The sequence below is a fragment of the Trachypithecus francoisi genome, unplaced genomic scaffold (genome assembly GCF_009764315.1).
Source record: "Trachypithecus francoisi isolate TF-2019V2 unplaced genomic scaffold, Tfra_2.0 Lachesis_group10, whole genome shotgun sequence".
Lineage (NCBI taxonomy): Eukaryota > Metazoa > Chordata > Mammalia > Primates > Cercopithecidae > Trachypithecus > Trachypithecus francoisi.
Window position 1 is genome coordinate 29546085 of NW_022681455.1, and position 20874 is coordinate 29566958.

The window sequence follows — 20874 nt, forward strand, 5'->3', positions numbered from 1 at the left end:
GAAATGTAGAAAATTATTTAGGATGACACATGATGGATGAATAAGAAACAGTTGGCTATTGTTTAAGGTTACATGCAAATAATTTTATATTACAAAGAAAACAAAGGAGGGGGGCGGCAGCTAATGAGCATGAGGTTTCTTTTGGGGGTGATGAAATGTTCTGGAAGTAAATGATGTTGGTTGCACAACTTGTGAATATACTTTAAACCACTAAATTACACACTTCAAAAGGGCGAATTTTATGGTATGTGAAATACATCTCAAAAAATGAAAGTGAAGGCATAATCAAAATTTTAGAGGCCAGGCACGGTGGCTCATGCCTGTAATCCCAGCACTTTGGGCGACTGAGGCGGGCAGATCACCTGAGGTCAGGAGTCTGAGACCAGCCTGGCCAACACAGCAAAACCCCATCTCTACTAAAAATACAAAAATTAGCTGAGCATGGTCATGAACGCCTATAATCCCTGCTACTTGTGAGGCTGAGGCAGGAGAATAGCTTGAGCCTGGAGGTGGAGGTTGCAGTGAGCAGAGATCACACCTTTGCACTCCAGCCTGGGCTACAGAATGTGACTCCGTCTAAAAAAAAAAAAAAACAAAAACAGAATGGTGGTGACGTCTTGAGGGGGTGAGAAATTGAGAGAGCAGGGAGGGGCACACAGAAGCTTCTAAGATACTTGAAACATTTGCTCAGTTCCTTAACCTGCTTGATGGGCGTACCAGGGGTTGACGCTATTCTTCTTTTTTTTTTTTTAGACAGAATTTTGCTCTCATTGCCCAGGCTAGAGTGCAGTGGTGCAATTTCGGCTCACTGCAATCTCTGCCTTCTAGTTTCAAGAGATTCTCTTGCCTCAGCCTCCCAAGTAGCTGGGATTACAGGCACCCTCCACCATGCCCAGCTGATTTTTTTGTATTTTCAATAAAGACAGGGTTTCACTATGTTGGTCAGGCTGGTCTTGAACTGCTGACCTTGTGATCCACCCGCCTCGGCCTCCCAAAGTGCTGGGATTACAGGTGTGAGTCACCACGCCCGGCCCTGACATTATTATTCTTTAAACTGTAATTTGCCTTACTCATACTATGTTTAAATATGTAACAATATTTTAAACATTAAAAATATATTTTAAGAAAGAAAAGAATAATGGGAGAAAGAGGAAGAAGAGACAATGGCAGAGAGTCCTGGCAAAAAAGGAGATGTGATAGAACTTAATACAACATGGAGACCCTGTAAGAGGAAAACACTCCTGCCATCCTCTGAACTCCATGGCACGTTTGTGGGGTGGCCCACCATCTCCTCTGCTCCCCTCATGGCCTTCCTAAGGTCCTGTAAGACCCTGAGTCCTTGTCTCTGACCTGCCAGAGTGGCTTTAGTCTCCCACCTCCAGCTCTCAGCTGACCTTCTATGCCCCAATACATCTCCATTTTAAGGAAAAAACCCAGCCACCTCCTCTAGGAAGCTTTCCCTGATATATCCGACCAAATAGGTCAGTCATCCTACAGAACCTTTACTCTCATTCACCCAGTACATTGGTGTCACTGGCCTTTAAATTTTGGACTCTTTTTTTGGTGGTGTCTGAAAGACCACAGGATTTAGGGAGAGTGACTCTTGGAGTCTTTCCATAATGTTCCTGTGAACTCCTGGTGATTTTAACATGCTTGTGGCCACTCTCGCCTCCTACTTGTAAGCTACTCATGGCAAGGACAAAGTATGTGGACCAATTTCCACCCCTCCCTTCAGGTCAGTTGGTTCAGCAACTTAGGTTGCTAAAAAGGCCAGGGCAACCAACCTGGTCTCTCCGTAGACCAGGACAACCTGGATGTCCTCTGGAGACATCTTAAAACAAAACAAAATCTCTCTTAGATAAAACACTGTCTCTGATAAGCTCACTTGCAAATGAAAAAATACAAAATAAATGGAATGTACAGAGTTCTATAAAATTCATTCAACCAATACAGCAATAATTGAGCCTACAGAGACAACTTATCAGAAAATTCATTCAATATACATTACGAGATCATCCAATAAATAAGAGACAACTCTAGAACAGCATTCAGAACATAGTGGCACTCAATAAGTTTCCCTTGAATGAATGAATTAATTAATGCTGTTTTAAATCAGTCTCCTCTGCCCTCACCCAGGAAGTCAGAGGCACCAGTGTGAGTCTCCATCCGCTGTCCAGTACATTCATGGTTTCCTCATTCTCACTAGACAATGTTTGACCAGAAAGAACAGGGAACGAGAAGGAGCTGCTGGATGGTGATGAGCCTGGGAAAGGGAGGCTGGGTGAGCAGAGACAGAAGAGAAACACCCACCTGCTGTGACCTCACAAACACCCAGGCTGAGTTTTGATAAGACAAGTTGAATCACACTGGGGTGACAGCCTCATCCTTCCAGGTACAAACAAGAAAAGACCATGGTTAACCAAAGCTCCCCCATGGGCTTCCTTCTTCTGGGCTTCTCTAAACACCCAGCACTGGAAAGGACTCTCTTCATGGTTGTCTTCACTTCCTACCTCCTAACCCTGGTGGGCAACACACTCATCATCCTGCTGTCTGTGCTGGACCCCAGGCTCCACTCTCCAATGTACTTTTTCCTCTCCAACCTCTCCTTCTTGGACCTCTGCTTCACCACGAGTTGTGTCCCCCAAATGCTGGTTAACCTCTGGGGCCCAAAGAAGACCATCAGCTTCCTGGGCTGCTCTGTTCAGCTCTTCATCTTCCTGTCCCTGGGGACCACTGAGTGCATCCTCTTGACAGTGATGGCTTTTGATCGCTACGTGGCTGTCTGCCAGCCTCTCCACTATGCCACCATCACCCACCCCCGCCTGTGCTGGCAGCTGGCATCTGTAGCCTGGGTCATTGGGCTGGTGGAATCAGTGGTCCAGATACCATCCACCCTGCGCCTGCCCTTCTGCCCCCATCGGCAGGTGGATGATTTTGTCTGTGAGGTCCCAGCTCTAATTCGACTATCCTGTGGGGACACCTCCTACAATGAGATCCAGATGGCTGTTGCCAGTGTCTTCATCTTGGTTGTGCCTCTCAGCCTCATCCTTGTCTCTTATGGAGCCATTACCTGGGCAGTGTTGAGGATTAACTCTGCAAAAGGGCGGAGGAAAGCTTTTGAGACCTGCTCCTCCCATCTCACTGTGGTCACCCTCTTCTACAGCTCAGTCATTGCTGTTTACCTCCAGCCCAAAAATCCCTATGCCCAAGAGAGGGGCAAGTTCTTTGGTCTCTTCTATGCAGTGGGCACTCCTTTACTTAACCCTCTCATATACACCCTGAGGAACAAGGAGGTAACCAGGGCATTCAGGAGATTGCTGGGGAAGGAAATGGGGCCCACACAAAGCTAAGGGAGAGCTGCTTAATGTGCTTTAAAAGAGAGGAGATTCTATGTGCTTTTATCAGAAAGTTTGAGTTCCCTGACCCTCTGCCTTCCTCACACCCATTACATTGCGAGAATGGATGAAAGCCACATGTCTGTGTGTATGCGTACAAGAGACAGCATCTGAAATGTAGTAAAGGGAGGTATCTTTATGTGACAAATTATAGGCATTAAGTATAATATTTTATATTTTTCTATTTTGTCTTCGCCTCCATAGTCATGTTCCTGCCTTTATCATTTCCATTTTTAATTCCCCTCCCTTGCCGTATGCCCACTATTCCTTCACCTCCAATTCTAATTCCTACCACATCTTCTTTGCTTCTCCCTCATGTTTTTCCACTTCGTTATATGTCTGTTTTGCATTCTCATTCTATTTTATTCCTCAAATAACAGCAAAAGAGAAGGGGAAGCTGAAACCCAGTTAAGTTCAGAAACTCACCCAGGAACACACAATGTCCACAGCATCAGAACTGAAATCCAGGCCCCATAATTTTCAGTCAGGCAACTCTCAAATACACACTGTTGCTTTCACACCATAATCAAATATCTCAGTATTTCAGGCTTGAGCCTTACAAAGGAAATTTGTAGATTAGCTTTAATAATGTAAATTAGCTTCTTTAGTCCTATTTCTTCCCTTACAATGCCCACAAATCGCAGGTAAAGGGGAGCTAGAAAGACACAAAAATATCTTAATGTTTAGGCTGGCACAATTTTGACATTGTGGACCTTGGTGTCATCTACCGGCCAAATATGGTATTGCATGTGACATCCCAGACTTCTGCTCCAGGGTCATCCGAACTGTACTTTGCTCAAAGACATAGGTATTGTTATGATACTATAAAGCATTTATGTAATTGTCATGATAACCCAAGTAACACTTAAAGAACAGATGCTCCTTGACTTATGATGATATTACCTCCCGATAAAACTATCATATACTGAAAATATTGTAAGTTGAATATGCATTTCATACACCTAACCTACCAAACATCATAGCTTAGCCTAGCCTACCTTAAACATACTCAGAACACTTACATTAGCCTACAGTTCAGCAAAATCCTCAACACAAAGTCTATTTTATAATAAAGTTTTGAATATCTCATGTAATTTGCTGAATACTGTACTGAAAGTAAAAAACAGAATGGTTATATTGGTACTCAAAGTACAGTTTCTACTGAATGTACTTCTTTTGCATCATCATTAAGTCAAAAAATGGTCAAAGTCAGGAACCGCCTGTAATTTACACATATTGACTCATTTAATCCTTATAACACCACCATGAAACAGATAATATTATTGTCCTTTTTCAGAGGTAAAAACTAAAACACAGAATTTATGTTACCAATTGAAAATGTGCAAGCCAGGATTTGAACCCAGGAAAACTGGCTCCAGACTCCATGCTCTTAACCTTGCCTTTTGGTACAAATAATGCCTCCCGAGCCCAGGTGAAAAGCTTCAACTTCTCAACAAGCTTTGAGAAAATCATTTCAATCTAAAACTATATCTAAATGATCCCCCAGCCGAAGGGGTTTTGCTTCCTTAAAATAAGAGTTTTTCAAATACTTCAAAGCATAAGAAACAATAGAACAATAAAACTTTTGGAAAAAGTTGTGTTACAGTTCATTGTGTGTGTGTTTCTGGCTTAGTTCACCCACTAGATTTCAGGCTCTCAGAAGGCAAGGACCAGAATTTTGCATAAAACTGGCACCCAGTTTTAGGAATGAATGAATGAATGAATCTTACTCTCCAAAGGAATATCTAAAAGGTTCTGGGGTTCCAATCCCACAGATGCTGTCTCCCAGCTTTTCCCTGGCAAGGGCAGCAATACCAAATTCCCTTTGAGTACACACTGATAAAATAAGAAAAAAGAAAATCTTAGTTTTATTTCTAGTTCCAACATAAAATGATTTTTATTCAACATTTACCCTGGCATTGGCACAGAACAACAATATTAATTCTTTTATAATCCTAATCTTTATTCTAGCCATCCTTGTGTTAATCTTATTGTCTCCTTGACCTCATTAGAGCATATCCTAATCTTAATGTAGAGCCCCCATTTTATATTTAATAATCCTAATCAGCCAGGCACGGTGGCTCACGCCTATAATCCCAGTACTTTGGGAGGCCAAGGCAGGCGATCACAAGGTCTGGAGTTCGGGACCAGCCTGACCAACATGGTGAAACCCCGTCTCTACTGAAAATACAAAAAAAAAAAAAAAAAACCTAGCTGGGAGTGGTGGCACACGCCTGTAATCCCAGCTACTTAGGAGGCTGAGGCAGGAGAACCTGGGAGGCGGAGGTTGCAGTGAGCCGAGATCATGCCACTGAACTTCAGCCTGGGCGACAGAGCGAGACTCCGTCTCAAACAATCATAATCATAATCTCAGCCCTATAGGTAAGCTAACCTTAATTCCACTTTTCAAATCACTGTAGTAAGACCTTTTTTTATGAACCCCTCTTATCTTCTTTCTCTTACTGGCACCTAGAAATGTCTATACTTTTCTCCTGTTTATCAGTTCCCTACAGCCAGAGGCTGTAATGTTTGTGTATAGTAAAATCATTTCTAGACAGACTCTATGGAAAGTGCAACAGAGAATTAAATAAAGCAGTCTAAAAGAATCTGCTTTGTTGAATAAATGGTTTAACATAGGCCTTAAAACTAACATCTCTTATCCCAAATTCATTCAATTTCCATGTAACAGTCATCTATTGGATACTCTGTGAGAAAATCCAATATAAGGTTACTCAATCACAACCCCCACAATGTCCAACGAAAATAGGGATGGTCAGACACATAGTGCCAGCATGCATGACAGTTACACAACTGAACTGGAGCAAATAAGAGTCTACAGGAATACAGAATTGAAGAAAAAAGTGTGTGAGTGCTTGGAGCAGCAGTGATCATAGACATCTTCTTAGAGGTTTGAACCACAGAAGAGTAAACAAAATTAATAAGAAATATTTGCTGACTGTGTGGGAATGAGATGCAGAGACCCCCTTTTTAGGGGCCTGTGAACTCCCAAGCATGGAAATAAAGCAAAATCCTGAGTTTCTTCAAGGAAAATTCCAGGCATCTAGCTAGCTCTGAGAAATAAGTAGCAACTTGATAAGCAAGAAGGTAATAGCAGCCTAAGACAACAGCCAAGGAAGTTAAGCATTCCGAATAGGTTTGATTTCCTCATAGAAACTAAAGATAACATCTTAACATATGTCTCTGAGTTGTCTCAGAAACTCGGAACCCCACCAAATGGATCTGCTGGCATAGACCTCAGAGGACAGGAAAATGACGACTGAACTTTAACTGTCATTCTTTGTTCTAAGTTTCTTCCTGAGGGGCTTGGAGAAAGTAACACCTCCTAGCCAGTTAACATTTTTCTACTGGACCCCAAATTTTTAAACAAAGCTTCTCTTCCTTAACCAGTTGCAAATTTTGGGGCTTTTTTGTTTTTGTTTTTTTGAGACAGGCTTTTGCTCCGTTACCCAACTGCCGGAATGCAGTTGCAATCGTAGCTCACTGTAGCTCAACCTCCCAGGCTCAAGCAGTTCTCCCGCCTCAGCCTCTAATTCAAAAAAATTTTGTATGTGTAGATACAGGGTCTTATTATGTTTCCCAGGCTGGTCTCAAACTCTTGGTCTTAAGGGATCCTCTCTCCTTGGCCTCCCAAAGCACTGGGATTACAGCCATGACCCACCATACCTGACCAGAAAAATCTTTCAATCTATCTATAGCCTGTAAGCCCGATTCAAGATATCCCACCCCTTTAGATCAAAACCAATGTGGAAGCCGGGCACGGTGGCTCACACCTGTAATCCCAGCACTTTGGGAGGTCGATGTGGGCAGATAATGAGGTCAGGAGATCAAGACCATCCTGGCTAACACAGTGAAACCCTGTCTCTACTAAAAATACAAAAAAAAAAAAATTAACCGGGCCTAGTGGCGGGAGCCTGTAGTCCCAGCTACTCGGGAGGCTGAGGCAGGAGAATGGCCTGATCCTGGGAGGCAGAGCTTGCAGTAAGCCAAGATCGCACCACTGCACTCCAACCTGGGTGACAGAGTGAGACTCCGTCTCAAAAAAAAAAAAATGTGGAACCTCCATGCATTGATTTACAATGTTCCTTGTAGCTTCTGCTTTTCTGAAGTTTACCCCTGCCTTTTGTTTTGTTTTGTTTTCTGTTTTTTGAGACAGGGTCTTGCCGTGTTGTCCAGGTTGGAGTGCAGTGGCACAATCACGGCTCAGTGCAGCCTCGACCTCCTGGGCCCAGGGATCCTCTCACCTCAGCCTTCTGAGTGGCTGGGAGTACAGGCATGTGCCACCATGTTTGGCTAATTTTTTGATTTCTTGTAGAGTTGCGGTTTCACTTTGTTGCCCAGGCTATTCTTGAACTCCTGGGTTCAAGTGATCTTCCTACCTCAGCCTCTCAAAGTGCTGGGATTACAGGTGTGAGCCACTGCACACTGCCTTACCCCTGCCTTTAAAAACCTGTGCTACAGTAGTTAGTCAGACATGAGCAGGGCAGGAAAGGGCCTCCCTCCCCACCAGGAATGACAGGCAACCATCAGGTGATAGGCGGTTGTTAAGCTGTCTCTAAAATAATAATTGGTCACAGTCCGTGCCAGGAAAAAACAGTCTCCCAATAAATAGAAAAACCTGAAACTGATAAGATCTCAGGAGTTGGGCAAGTGGGCTCATGCATGGGGACTAAGAGGGGAAATGGCAGCATTAACTGGTTTATAACCTTATAATAAGACTCCCTGGTAAGGGAAGAATGCCTCAAGGGAGCATGCGTACAACGCCAGTAAACATACCATGCATGTGGCCCCTCCCAAGCACTAGCAGGCCACTGCTAGTGCAGACAGCCCACTCCAAGGGAAGAATCAGGGAGAAGGGACCCTGGAAGCATGCCAACACAGAAAACCCTAAGTCAAGGTCAAGCCATGCACTTGATCTCTCAAGTTGCCCACTTGGCCCCCTTCCAAGTGGGCTTTACTTCCTTTTGTTCCTGCCATAAAGCTTTTTAATAAACTTTTACTCCTGTTCTAAAATTTGCCTCAGTCTCTTACTCGGCCTTATGCCCCTCAGTCAGATTCTTTCTTCTGAGGAGGCAAAAACTGAGGTTGCTGCAGACTCATACAGATTCGCAGCTGCTAACATATTTTTTATGCCATATAACTCTGATACATTCTGCCACTAACACCCATGCCTGCAAGACATCAGGGAGGCCATGATTTGAACATTTAGCTGCCTGGTCCTCCCTGCGTGGTGTCCTGCAATCAATGCCTTTCTTTCTTTGGCGCAATCCTTGGTGTAGGTATCTGGTTTTATTGCATCAGGCAAGCAGACCCCAGTTTGGTTCTATAACAGAAAAGACTAAAGACAGAAATAAGCATGTTGTGCATTAAGATAGGGAGATGTGGGGGAAGGAGTTACACCAGGGAGCAAAATGATTAATGATTAAGGAGGAAGGTAGGGATTATTTCAGAAAGATACAGAAACTACTGAATTGAACACAACTAGGAAAAAAAAAAAAATCCCTTACAGATGTTTCAAACCTACATGGTTTAAGTCTCCTGAGGGCAGGCACTTAACTATTCATTCTAACATGACATGTGAGTTGGAAGCCTTAAAGGAACATTATTCAAGAACCTCATCTCTACTAAAAATATGAAGTCTCTAATAAAAATAAAGAAACCTCTACTAAAAATACAAATAATAATAATAATAGCCAGGGCAGGCGGCAGGTGCCTGTAATCCCCTTACTTGGGAGGCTGAGGTAGAAGAACCACTTGAACCCAGGAGGTGGAGGTTTCGGTGAACTGAGATCACGCCACTGCATTCCAGCCTGGGAGATAGAGTGAGACTCCATCTCAAAAAAAAAAAAAAAAAAAAACTCAAACATCTGAAGGGCTCACTGAATCATGGATAGATACTTATGTGTAGGGCCCAGCCCTGTCTTATCTCTCTCTCTCCCAGGGAAGGGGAAACCTTCTGGCTCCTCCTATGCAGAATTAATCGCTCCCCCTTGAAGGGTACCAGTATATGCCACCTCAAACTATCTTTAGCATATGGATTATTTTGAGCTAACAATTGAAAATCATCAGACTAGAGAATGCTGTAAAACAGGGTACCAGTTTTCCTTTTGTAAATAAATTTACATCTGTAAAGGTACAACTCTTACTAATGGAGAAGACATCAGTTTAAATCTGCATAACAAACCTTACTAAACCACTTTGTTCCATATTTTCCTGGTCACTTTGCCATAACTTGCCTCCCCATCTATCACTCACCCCGAAGCCCCAAACTCCTTTTCCTTTACCTAGCCAAGATGGTATACAGTTGCTAAGAACAACACGAGTTTGAACTCCATGGATTCACTCACACATGATTTTTTTCAGTAAGTATATTGAAAAAGTTTTTGGAGATTTGTGACAATTTGAAAAAACAGACAAACCCCATAGCCTAGACACATTGGAAAAATTAACAGGCCAGGTGCTGTGGCACACGCCTGTAATCCCAGAACTTTGGGAGGCCAAGATGGATGCATTGCTTGAGCTCAGGAGTTGGAGACCAGCCTGGGTAACATGCGGAAACCTCATCTCTACAAAAAAAAAAAAAAAATTAACTGGACATGGTGGCACGTACCTGTAGTCCCAGCTACTAGGAAGGCTGAGATGGGAGGCTCTCTGGAGCCCAGGTGGTTGAGGCTGTAGTAAGTCGTGATTGCGCCACCTCACTCCAGCCTCCATTTAAAAAAATAAATAAATAAGAGAAAAGTATCTCATGTATAAACCAAAAATAAAATTCTCAGCTCCCCAACTGACAGGAAGAGAGGTAAGACATGCCAGTGTTACTTTCCTTCCTTTGGAGTTTAGGGACAACTGACCAGCATTAACATTAAAATAGAGATCATAAGACTGACAAAAGATTCTCTGTGGCAATAAAATAGTCAACTCCAACCTGACTCTGGTATAGCATCACATCACAGATAGCAGGCCCTGAAGGAAATCAAAGTATTTTACCCCAAAATATATTTCTTTGACATATTTTGAAATGACTCTGCAAAGCCATCTCTTGTCGTGGGGATTTGCATTTTGTAGAGAATCCCCTTCCCCTTCCAGGTATTCTTCTGATCCAGGAGAGATTTTACTAATAAGAGTCTGATGTATTTTACTAATTTTACTAATAAGAGTCTGATGTCTTTTAAGGTGCGATATTATTTCTGAGGCCTGGAAGCTTCAACTACATAACAAGAATCTTTGCATCCACAAACATCTCCCCCAGCGTCACCTACATGCCCCCTTATCGTAACTCAAGCATTTCTTTCTGCTGACCTCAACTCTTTAGGCAGAGCTTTACTTTCTCAACCAATTGGCAACCAGAAAATCTGAATAACCCCTATGACCTGTGAGCTCCCTTGCTTTGAGATGTCCCGCCTTTCTGAGTTGAACCAATGTATACCTTACAAGTATTGATTTATGTCTTTGTCAGTGACTTATGGCTCCCTAAAATGTACGAAACCAAGCTGTAACCCAACCATCTTGGGCACATCTTCTCAGGATCTCTTCAGGCTGTGTCATAGGCCATGATCACTCATAAATGGCTCAGAATAAACCTCTTCAAATATTTTACATATTTGGCTTTTCTCATCAACACATAAATGTATAAAATACATGTAGATACTACCAAAAAATATACACAAATCTACTATAAAAAACAAAAATTTGGCCAGGCACTTTGGGAGGCTGAGGTGGGCAGATTGCTTGAATCCAGGAGTCCATGACCAATCCGAGCAACATAGCAAAACCCCATCTCTACTAAAAATACAAAAAATTTGCTGGGCATGGTGGCATGTACCTACAGTCCCAGCTACCCAGGAGGCTGAGGTAGGAGGATCACCTGAGCCTGGGAGGTTGAGGCTGAAGTAAGCCAAGATCATGCCACTGCACTCCAGCGTGGGCAACAGAGTGAGACCTTGTCTCAAAAAATAAACAGAATTTATCAAAACTTATGCACACACTTACAGACCACATATGAGCCAAAGTCAAGAGAAAGCTTAACAAAAGATACAGAATTAAATCATAATGGCAAAAAATTAACTGTAGTGTATACTGTTCTACTGTAATTTGATAGCCACTTCCTCCTACCATTGCAATGAGCTCAATTGTTGCAAGTATCTGCCTAAAATGCCATGTGACACTAATCATCTCTGCATGAGCAGCTCATCTATCCAGTAAATTGTGTATAGCAGTAAAGAGTGATTGCTCAAGATTCTTGCATATATTTCATCATGTCTAGAGCAATACCATAAACCTTAAATAACACCATAGGACCCATAGGAAGTGTCAATAGTGATGCTGGAAGTTCTCCCAAGAAGCAGAGAAAAGTCATGACTCTATAAAAAGTTGAATTGCTTGATATACACCATAGATTGAGGTCCATTGAGGTCCATTGCTGGGGTTGCTGCCATTTCAGACAGACAATTCATCATGTAAATGATGTAAACTTAAGGTATCAATAAACACAGTATAGTGCCCTATATATATTTTCCGTACGATTTTCTTGATAACATTTCCTTTTCTCTAGCTTGCTTTATTGTAAGAATACATATATAAGACGTATAGCATACAAAATATGTGTTGATCAACTGTTTATGTTACTGGTAAGACTTTCAGTCAACAGTAAGCTATTAGTAGCTAAGTTTGGAGTCAAAAGTTATGTGCAGATTTTCGTGTGTCTGTGGGATCGGCAACCCTAAGCCCCAAGTTGTTCAAGGGGCAACTGTATGAGCTCCAAATTCCCTTTTTTTTTTCTTTTTTTGAATCAGAGTCTCGTTTTGTCACCCAGGCTGGAGTGCAACGGCACAATCTTTGCTCATTGCAACCTCTGCCTCCCGGATTCAAGCAATTCTCCTGCCTCCACAACCAGCTAATTTTTGTATTTTTAGTAGAGACGAGGTTTCACCATGTTGCCCAGGCTGGTCTAAAACTCCTGACCTCAAGTAATCCCCCGCTTTGGCCTCCCAAAGTGCTGGCATTACAGGCGTGAGCCACCACACCCAGCCATGAGCCCTTATTCTAACTACCCCTTTGCATTGTTCACCACTGGGTACTCCCATGTGTACATGCATGAAGCCAATGTTAATAAACTTCTATTTGTTTTTCTCTCATTAATCTGTCTTATGCCACTCTAATTTACACAGCCGCAGCTGGAGAACCTAAGACAGGCAGAGGAAAAGGATTTTATTTCCTACACTCCCTACACACACCTGGGGAATGTACTCCGCAGGCCACATGATGTTGCTTCTGCATCTGTCTCCCTAGCTTTGTTGCATCACAGTCCCAGTGTCCAGCCCACACAGGCCTCAGTACGTGTCCCTATCACAGCTGCTGCTAGTGCTGAACTCACCTTCCAGGACAGTCTCTAGCATGTCCTTCCATGCTCCAAGGAGCCATGTAAGTGGATGCCATATTGGTTAAGTATTTTGAGTAGCATCCCATTTGAGGGAAGCTGTCACTTAACATGAAACCACCATGAGGTGGCTAATCAATAGCACCTTTCCGCCTGCCTTCAAGTGACAGCCTCCCTTAACATGAAGCCTACCTTACGGTAGCTTCATGTCAAGTGATAGATTCCCTCAAGGGCAAAGTCACAGAATTATCTGCTTCAAAACCCTGAGTGGATAAACAAAACGTTGCCTATCCAGGGTATCCTAAAATTACCAAGGACTGTGGGAGAAGCAATTGGCAGGACCATCTTCAACACTTCCCATTTTCTGCTGGGGTGAGATCACAGCTGGCCCCAAAGCGTCCAGAGGAATCTAGGGCCTGGTAAGAGGCTGCATGACAGCAAATATACAAGGCTAGGGTGTTCAGCTCAGAGGGCGGACAAAGAACGTGGTAAGATGAAATGAACACTGGATTTGTAGCAGGCAGACCAGATGCAGCAGATTGCTTTTACCAAAGAAGCCTGCAACACACATTTGTCCCATTCCACATGTTCTCTTTACAGTGTGACTTACGCTCATCCCACCAAGAGGTGAAGTGTTTCCTCTCCTGAACCTAGGCATGGCCTTGCAACTGCTTGGACCAGTGGAATATCTCAGAAGTGATGCTACGTGACTTTCAAGGCTTTGTCAGGAAAAATAAATAAATAAATACAGCTTAAACCTGGCTGGCTCTCTACAACTGCCTCCACTTGCCTTTGGAATTGTCATTAGGTCATGAGGAATACCAGGCCACATGGAAAGGCTCAGCTGACAGCCCTTGCTGAGGTCTCTGCCAACAGCCAACACCCCCGTTAGACACTGAGTGAAGGACCCTTCGGACGACAACAGCCACCAGATTTCTGACCTTCCAGATGCTACGGAGCAGGGTGAACCCTCCCCACTGTACCCTATCTGAATTTCTGGCCCACAAAAACCATGATAATAAATGATTATTGTTGTCTGAAGCCATTTAGGGTAACAGGTTTTGTGGCAATAGATAATAATATATGCAGTTTGAATGCTGGCTTTGCTCCTTAGTAGCTCTGTGACCCCAGAAAATGAACACACAATTCCCTCGCTTTTAGAGTTGTCCTTCACACCAGAGCTAATGGTTGTGAGATGCCTAACACTCCTGGTTGCTCTCTTAAGTGATCTCATTTATTTGTTTTTCTGCTCACTGGTCATCTTCCCATGTTGAGAAGGTACAACCCTTGAAAGCCATCTTACTCCCCATTTTGCCTCAGTGCCAAGCAAAGCACCTGCCACAGCAACTCACCATCAACACTTGTTGAAGATAACCCAACTAATATAGCAACCAAGTGCGCACAAAATGCTCTCCACTGGTAGACAACCAACAGGAGGGCAGGGAGGCAACAGGCTAAGTCAGGGAAAAGCAGGGGACATGGAAGCCTGCAGGCAGTCTACATTCCAGGACATGCCAAAGTCAGAAAGTGATCTGAACCCTACCCTGACTAAGGCAGGGCTGGAAATGCAAAGCGTGCCTCACAGAGCCCTGGGAGCAAGTCCTCCCAGAACTGCCAAGTGGTAGCCTCTCCACCTGGCAACACATCTCCTTTGCGCCTCTTGGGGTACAATTATACATTACTTAAATATCATTGAGTGTGTGTGTATATATATATGTGTGTGTATGTGTATATATATCTATCTCATTGTAATTATATATAATAATACATTAATAATTAGTATTAGTGCTAATCAATAGCACCTTTCTCCCTGAAAAGACACTTTCAAAAATGAATACATGAAGTCTGATTGCAGATGAGCATTGACAGATGTACGTTTGCAACTGATCTTAATCATCAGGAACATTAACTGTGAACTCAAACAAGCAGTTATCTCAAAATTGTTTTTCTTATTAGTAGGAGGCCTGTATGAGAAACAGTGCTCAGTCATGTTTTAAATTTGGCCAGTAACAATCTTACAAGTTCTCTTCTAAGTACCTTTATAATATCCTCAATCTCACTCCTTCCCACCCCTTTGCACTGGGCACTCTGCTAGTCCCACCATCTGGCTTGAGACTCCTGCACTCCTGCTAGCAGAGTGTCTGGCTCACCTTTGGCCCCAGTAGAACTGTTCACCCTTTGTTTATAATTTACAGCCCACCTAAGTGCAATGCAAGTTTAAGATGATAATTTGGGTCTTTTAGGTTCTACCCATGACTGTTCTACAGCTCCTGCTACTGTTTCTTTTCTTTTTTTTTTTTTTTTGGGATGGAGTTTCACTCTGTCGCCCAGGCTGGAGTGCAGTGGCACAAACTCACTGCAACCTCTGTCTCCTGGGTTCAAGCAATTATCTGCCTCAGCCTCCGGAGCAGCTGGGATTACAGGCGCCCACCATCACGCCCAGCTAATTTCTGTATTTTTAGTAGAGACAGGGTTTCACCATCTCGACCAGGCTGGTCTTGAACTCCTGACCTCGTGATCCACCCACCTCGGCCTCCCAAAGTGCTGGGATTACAGGCGTGAGCCACCGCGCCCAGCCTCCTGCTGCTGTTCTGATGCCAACTATTCATTTTCCACACTGCAGGCTTATCTACTCCATTGGCTTCTTCTCTTTTCCTAGAGGATATTCCACTGTGGGAAGAAGAGAGACTCACATTAAGTCCAACTGGTCCCAGGTGGATAATCACAGTGGAACGTTTTTCAAGTACTGGTCTAAGATTCAACCAGCTCATGCTTTAGTGGAAGTTCAGAAATTGGCACTTAACTGGTCAATGAATGACAGGGGCCCATCCAACCCTTGCAGCTCTCTTACAAAAATCTGAGAATCATTTTAAAAATCAGTGCCAAAGTAAAAGAAAAGTTGAGCTTCAAAAAAGCACTCTCCAAGGCGACATAAAAAATGCTTAAAGTCTCAGGCAAGTGTTTTGGCCCTTGTCCATTCAAAATTTTTTTCATTTTGATAGCAAATTATTTCCAAAATGCTCAGAGTTCCTAGACAAAGATGTTTAAGGTTGGAAGCACTCAGTGGCCATCTCATCCATTACCTTCCAGCAGTCATCATTCTTTTACTGTTCTTAGTTCCTGGGAAGGAGCGTCCCTAGAGGGGACGCTTAGGCACTTGCTCCAGGCTCCCAATTCATGCCCACTACTGTCGAGGAACTCATTAAACAGCAGGGACAGAGGCTAACATTCATGCAATATATACCGTGGCCCAAGGGCCATCCTAGGCACCTGAATGCACAATTTATATAGTCTTTGTACCCAACATATGGAGGAATGTATTATTATTGTTATTCTCATTTTTATAGATGAGGACATGGGGAATAGAGACTAAGAAAATGTTTGCATGTGGTTGGATCTGATGCCCTGGCAGTCTGACTCCAGAGCCCACACTTTTAACCAGTAGTGTCCTCACTCACTAATCTCAGACTTAATCACGTCCTGCTTTATTCTGCTAAGCCCTCAATGGATCAATAAAACACCTCTTTTCACCCTCTGCTTCAAAGCCTTTTCATGAACTTGAAGTCCTCTGAGCCTTCCTTCTTGGATTGAAACCCATTCTGTTCACAGGAAGAGTGCAAGGTGCCGAGCCACACTGTTCACTGGTTTATTGAGATTCGGGGAGATCCTTCCCCAAGAGACACCACAGTGTGAAAGGGACGCCACCTCCCGCCCCGTAGGTCCATCTGTCTATCCCAACAGTCAAGGGTGCCTTCCTTTAGTCAGGATTCTCATCAACTATCCACTGGAAGCAGCTCTCCAAACCTGCCCCCACTTATTTTTCCTTAATTCCCCTCAAAAAAAAACCACAAAACAAAAGGGAGCAGTCTTGGGAGAAGATGATTGTGAGTGTAGACTGAGGGTGGTACATGAATGCAATGGAGAAGGGGGGAGTCTGAGCAGAAATGGAGATTCTGCGATGAGGAGAGGGTGTGGATGGCCCTACCAGACAAGAATTGGGGAAAAGTGCATAACAATGTGCAGGGTAGGGTGCATACGGCTCTGTTAGAAGAATACCATGATTTAAGGGAAGAAGGTACACAAGGTACATGGAGGGTACACAGGGAAAGTACATGGATGTGTGCAAACAGGAAAGACATGACTCAGCATGCTAGACAAATTGCACATGCCTACCCAAACACGCTCAAGGGCAGACCCATAACCGTGAGTGGGGCACACGTAGCTGTGAATGCAGGGTGCCTGAGAGCACATGTGACTGAACATGAAGAAAGCACATGAGAAAAACGCAGTGCACACGAGCATGTTCAGTGGGCACACGCAGGAGAGGGGAGGATGCATGTGTGCTGAGCGTGAGTGCACAAAGAGCAGAGGCAGGAGCATGTGAGCCTTGGCGAAAAGAATGAGCCCCCAAAGGAAGCAAAATTCAGGGGGAGACAAATGTGAGAAAGTGTGGAAGGGCAAGTAAGATGGAAAGAGATTATGACAGTGGAGAAAAGGAGAGGCCCCTTTGGGGTGGAAAGAGCACTTGTGGGGAGACCTCTGCTGGACAGGAACAGAGCACAAAGGCAGAGGAGCTGCAGGGGTTGCCGTGGTAACTAGAAGAGGGTGTTGCATGGGAAGAGAAAGATGCAGTGAGGCTGCTGAGGAGGCAGCGCGTGAGCAGTGAGCAGCTTCAAGCCAGGTACGAACTAAATTGTGAAGAGGTGATGCAAAATTACATGAAGCAGTAAGAGAGAAAAAGGTCTGTTTCCCAGAGGTATGAGAGACCCAAATCAGCCCAGGACTCACAGGGGGACGTGTATTTACAAGAGATGAGATTGGATAGCATGTTCTTCCCAGCTGGGGATGGGGACCCCCTGCTTCCTGAGTCCCCTGGCCTTCCTGTCTCCCTTTCCCGCCCGCTACTGGCCTGTCCTCCCTCACCCTGCCCTCACTTATAAAGCAAATGCACTCGACTCCCATCACAGCTAAGCCGGTCGGGGGGCTCAGGGGGTCCCCTGGGCAGGCCCCCAGAGGGGTCTGGGGGTGTTGGCGGGTGGCGCCGGGAGCGGAGCTGCTGCCGAGACTGGAGTTGATGGCGCAGTTCAGAGACACGCTCCTCTTTCTGGAGGAAGAAGCACAATTGGGAGAGTAGGAGAAGAGGAGGTGATGAAGGGGTGGGGAGGAAGGAAAGAGAGGAAGGGCACAGAAAAATGTAGGGGGGAGGACATAGGGTAAGTGGACAGAAGAAATTAAAAGGAGAAATCAAAATAGAACAAGAAAAGCCAGAGAACATAATGGGGATACCAATAAAAAAATGAGATCAGGGAAATAAGAGAGAATTTAAAAACAAAAGGAAAAAGTGCGGAAGGAGAGAAAAGTCAGTGCACAGAGCTTCCAATAAATCAGAGAGATTTGTGTCAACCCGGTTGGAACATCCCTCTCTTTGGCATTGCACCAGTCCCTAATGACAGCCTGGGGCACAGTGAACGCCTGCCCAGGTCCTTTATGCTGGGGCTGCATGCGACACCCAGCTGCTGTGAGTGTTGACTACTAGAGGCTCACTGCTGCCTCTCTTCAGTTGCCACCCACAGCCAACAGCCATCCTCTTGCCTTAAGGAGGCTGAGTCAACCACATAGCTCCCACTCCAGAGCCCCTCCACCTGTCAGACCAACACTGGATTTTGCCTGAGACAGAATCTTGCTCAGCCCTTTCCCCTCCCCTATCCTGCTCCACTCACTCCTTACAGGTTGTTCTCCTAGGACCCTCCCTCCATGAACCAAGAACATCTGACCCTGTACCTCAGGCTTGGCTTCAGACAACCCGAGCTAAGACACAAGCCTCTTGGACCCCACCACTCCAACACCCCACCCTGACACCCACCCCCGCACCTCAGCAATGATCTTTTCCAGTTCGCGGTTCTCCTTCTCCAACAGCCGGGATTTCTCCTCCTCGTTGTTGTTGGTCGATGACCCTGTCTTCATGGTGTCCTGCGCCTCTGACTGCCATTCCCCTCGAGTGATCAGCCTGCGCATCTGGGAGCAAATGTTTGGGTGTGGGGTGGCCCAGCAGGGACTGTACTAGTGAATGGCTGATGGAAAGTTGGAGGTGGAAAGAATGCTGATAAGAGAGTTGGGCCCAAACAAGGGGAGGAGTGAGAGGAGGGTGAATGGAAGGGCAGAGGAACTCAGTACTGTAGGAAGGAGGGAGGGAGGGAACATGGGACTAAAGAGGGTGAGAGAAAAAATAGAACCTCACCTTGGGCACAAAGAGCACAACAAGAGTAATATAGGAGGAGAAAACTATGGCAAGAGAGGCAAAGGCAAAGGCTGCATCCTGCTGGCTGGACAGAATCATGGTGACAGGAGCGGTGATGAGGCACAGGACCTAGAGGGAAAGACACATTGAGGGAGTCTCAGGTCTGCAGGCTCAGACAAGATCCAGAGTTTACTCCCCATGGGAGGGAGCCTATGCAGACAGCTTCCTGGTGAACTTTCCCTTTGAAAAGGATCCAAATTCAGGATCATCCTGAAATACAGATTGAGAAAAATCTCAAACTGTCCCAAACCAGTTTTCACTCTTGGTTGACCACTCCCCTCAAGGCAGGAACTCCCAGGATCTCTATGCACACATTCCAGGTCCTCCAGAGTCGGTCCCTGGTAGGAAATGTCAACAGAGTCCAGTCCATCAACCACAGACAAGCAATTTAACTTCTCTGTGTTTCTGTTTCCTCACCTATAAAGTGGGGATACTAATATCTACTTCATTGGGTAGCTGTAAGATTAATGATACAATGTCTACAGTGAGCTTAGTAAACTGTAAAGTGCTTTGTAAACCTGAAGAATTAACAAACTTTTTAAGACTCCTAAGCAACCGATCCCAGATCTAGCATTGATTCTTCCTAGTTCATCACATCTGGGCTGCGGTGGTCAGCCCACAGGGTCAATGCCAGGGGGTCAATGCTCACGGCCACATTGTAGATAGCCATGCCTACAGCCCGGTGGTCATTGATCTTCTCAGTGGACACACTCTTGGTCTCATAAGCAAGGAAGATTCCCAGCAGCAGCAGCAGTCCCTTGTAACCGTAGAAAATGCCTAGAATGACAGGAGAGTCACTTGAGCGACAAGGACCACAATGCTCCTCACTCAATCCCCATCCCCTCTCTGCCCTTCACCTACTCTGCAGTGGAAAAGGGGCCCTCCTCTCCAATCCAGCCCTTCTGACCTAGCAAACTTCACCCTGTATCCCCCACCCCCTATGTCCACCCAACTTGCCCAGACCTCGTCACTTTTTCATGGGATTCACACAGGAAGGCAATGGTGGCAAGCTGCTGTCAGTCAGGCAAAAGCTTGCTGAATATCTAGAAATAGGCCAGTCTGGGCCACACATGCCTCACCCTTACCCTCCAGGGGGGAAGGTGGTTTTCCAGGCAGAGGGTAGGTTTGCCATTTGTGACCATGAATCGAACAATGTTAATAAGGCCAAGGGGGATCTAGAAGATAATGTCGGGTCTGGAGGTAGATTACCCTCACTTGTCCCTCTGCTGAACACAAGTTCTTCATCCGTGCTTTGGGCCCTAAGCTCCTCATAGCAAAAGAGCAACTCTCCCCTATTCTCAGAAAAGATTAGTGCAATAACAAAGAGTAGGGTGTTCAAACTGGGTTGAGAAGCTCTCTACCTCCTCTTCCAAAGACCCCTCTCCCTCCAAGTCCTCTGCCCTTGCCTTCCCTCTTGCCTTTGTGCATCCCTGCCCTCCTTTGCCCACATCCCACACACCAAGCCATGTATTCATCTTCCTGGAGCTGCAATGCTCCAGCTGAGGCAGAATAGAGACGTCGATATCTTCCTTTGGTTCCTCCTTGGCAAATGTCTAGGGGAGAAACAAGGTCACAAGAAAGATGGTTGCCAGCCTCCCCTCCTCTCCTCAATGCTTCTCTGGCTTCCAGCTGTTCTCCTATGAGACCCTCAATGCGGATGCCAAATCTCACTCCAGGCCTGAGAATGTTTTCCTGAACCCTTGCAGGTGCTTGTTCCCCACTTTCCCTGATGCCTGGAAGTTCTACACACCCTTCCCAGATCCCCACCCCTTCCTTTCTTCAGCTAT

At 44.9% G+C, this 20874-nt stretch overlaps 2 protein-coding genes and 1 long non-coding RNA gene across 6 annotated transcripts in view; 2 read left to right on the forward strand and 1 right to left on the reverse strand.

The window, feature by feature from the left end:
• Positions 1 to 1931: 1931 nt before the first annotated feature.
• LOC117086918 (olfactory receptor 2H2) lies at positions 1932 to 3429 on the forward strand. The gene has a single exon (XM_033216549.1). It carries the CDS (start codon positions 2412 to 2414, stop codon positions 3348 to 3350), a length of 939 nt encoding a protein of 312 aa, XP_033072440.1. The 5' UTR covers positions 1932 to 2411; the 3' UTR covers positions 3351 to 3429.
• GABBR1 (gamma-aminobutyric acid type B receptor subunit 1) overlaps positions 2897 to 20874 on the reverse strand; it is a 43864-nt gene continuing 25886 nt past the window's right edge. For 2 of the 4 annotated variants that reach the window (XM_033216546.1, XM_033216548.1), the window contains 5 exons: positions 20547 to 20640; positions 19737 to 19864; positions 19028 to 19156; positions 18661 to 18804; positions 16414 to 17893 (listed from right to left, as the gene is read on the reverse strand). In XM_033216546.1, the coding sequence (XP_033072437.1) occupies positions 17720 to 17893; positions 18661 to 18804; positions 19028 to 19156; positions 19737 to 19864; positions 20547 to 20640 (669 nt within the window). In that variant the 3' untranslated portion in view covers positions 16414 to 17719. Of the gene's footprint in view, positions 3094 to 3821; positions 3951 to 15344; positions 15460 to 16413; positions 17894 to 18660; positions 18805 to 19027; positions 19157 to 19736; positions 19865 to 20546; positions 20641 to 20874 lie in introns of those variants that run through there. The other 2 variants (XR_004438622.1, XM_033216547.1) reach the window with 2 other exon arrangements.
• LOC117086919 lies at positions 12766 to 13486 on the forward strand. The gene is made up of 3 exons (XR_004438623.1): positions 12766 to 12833; positions 13085 to 13208; positions 13390 to 13486. It is a non-coding gene; the product is annotated as an uncharacterized LOC117086919 (long non-coding RNA).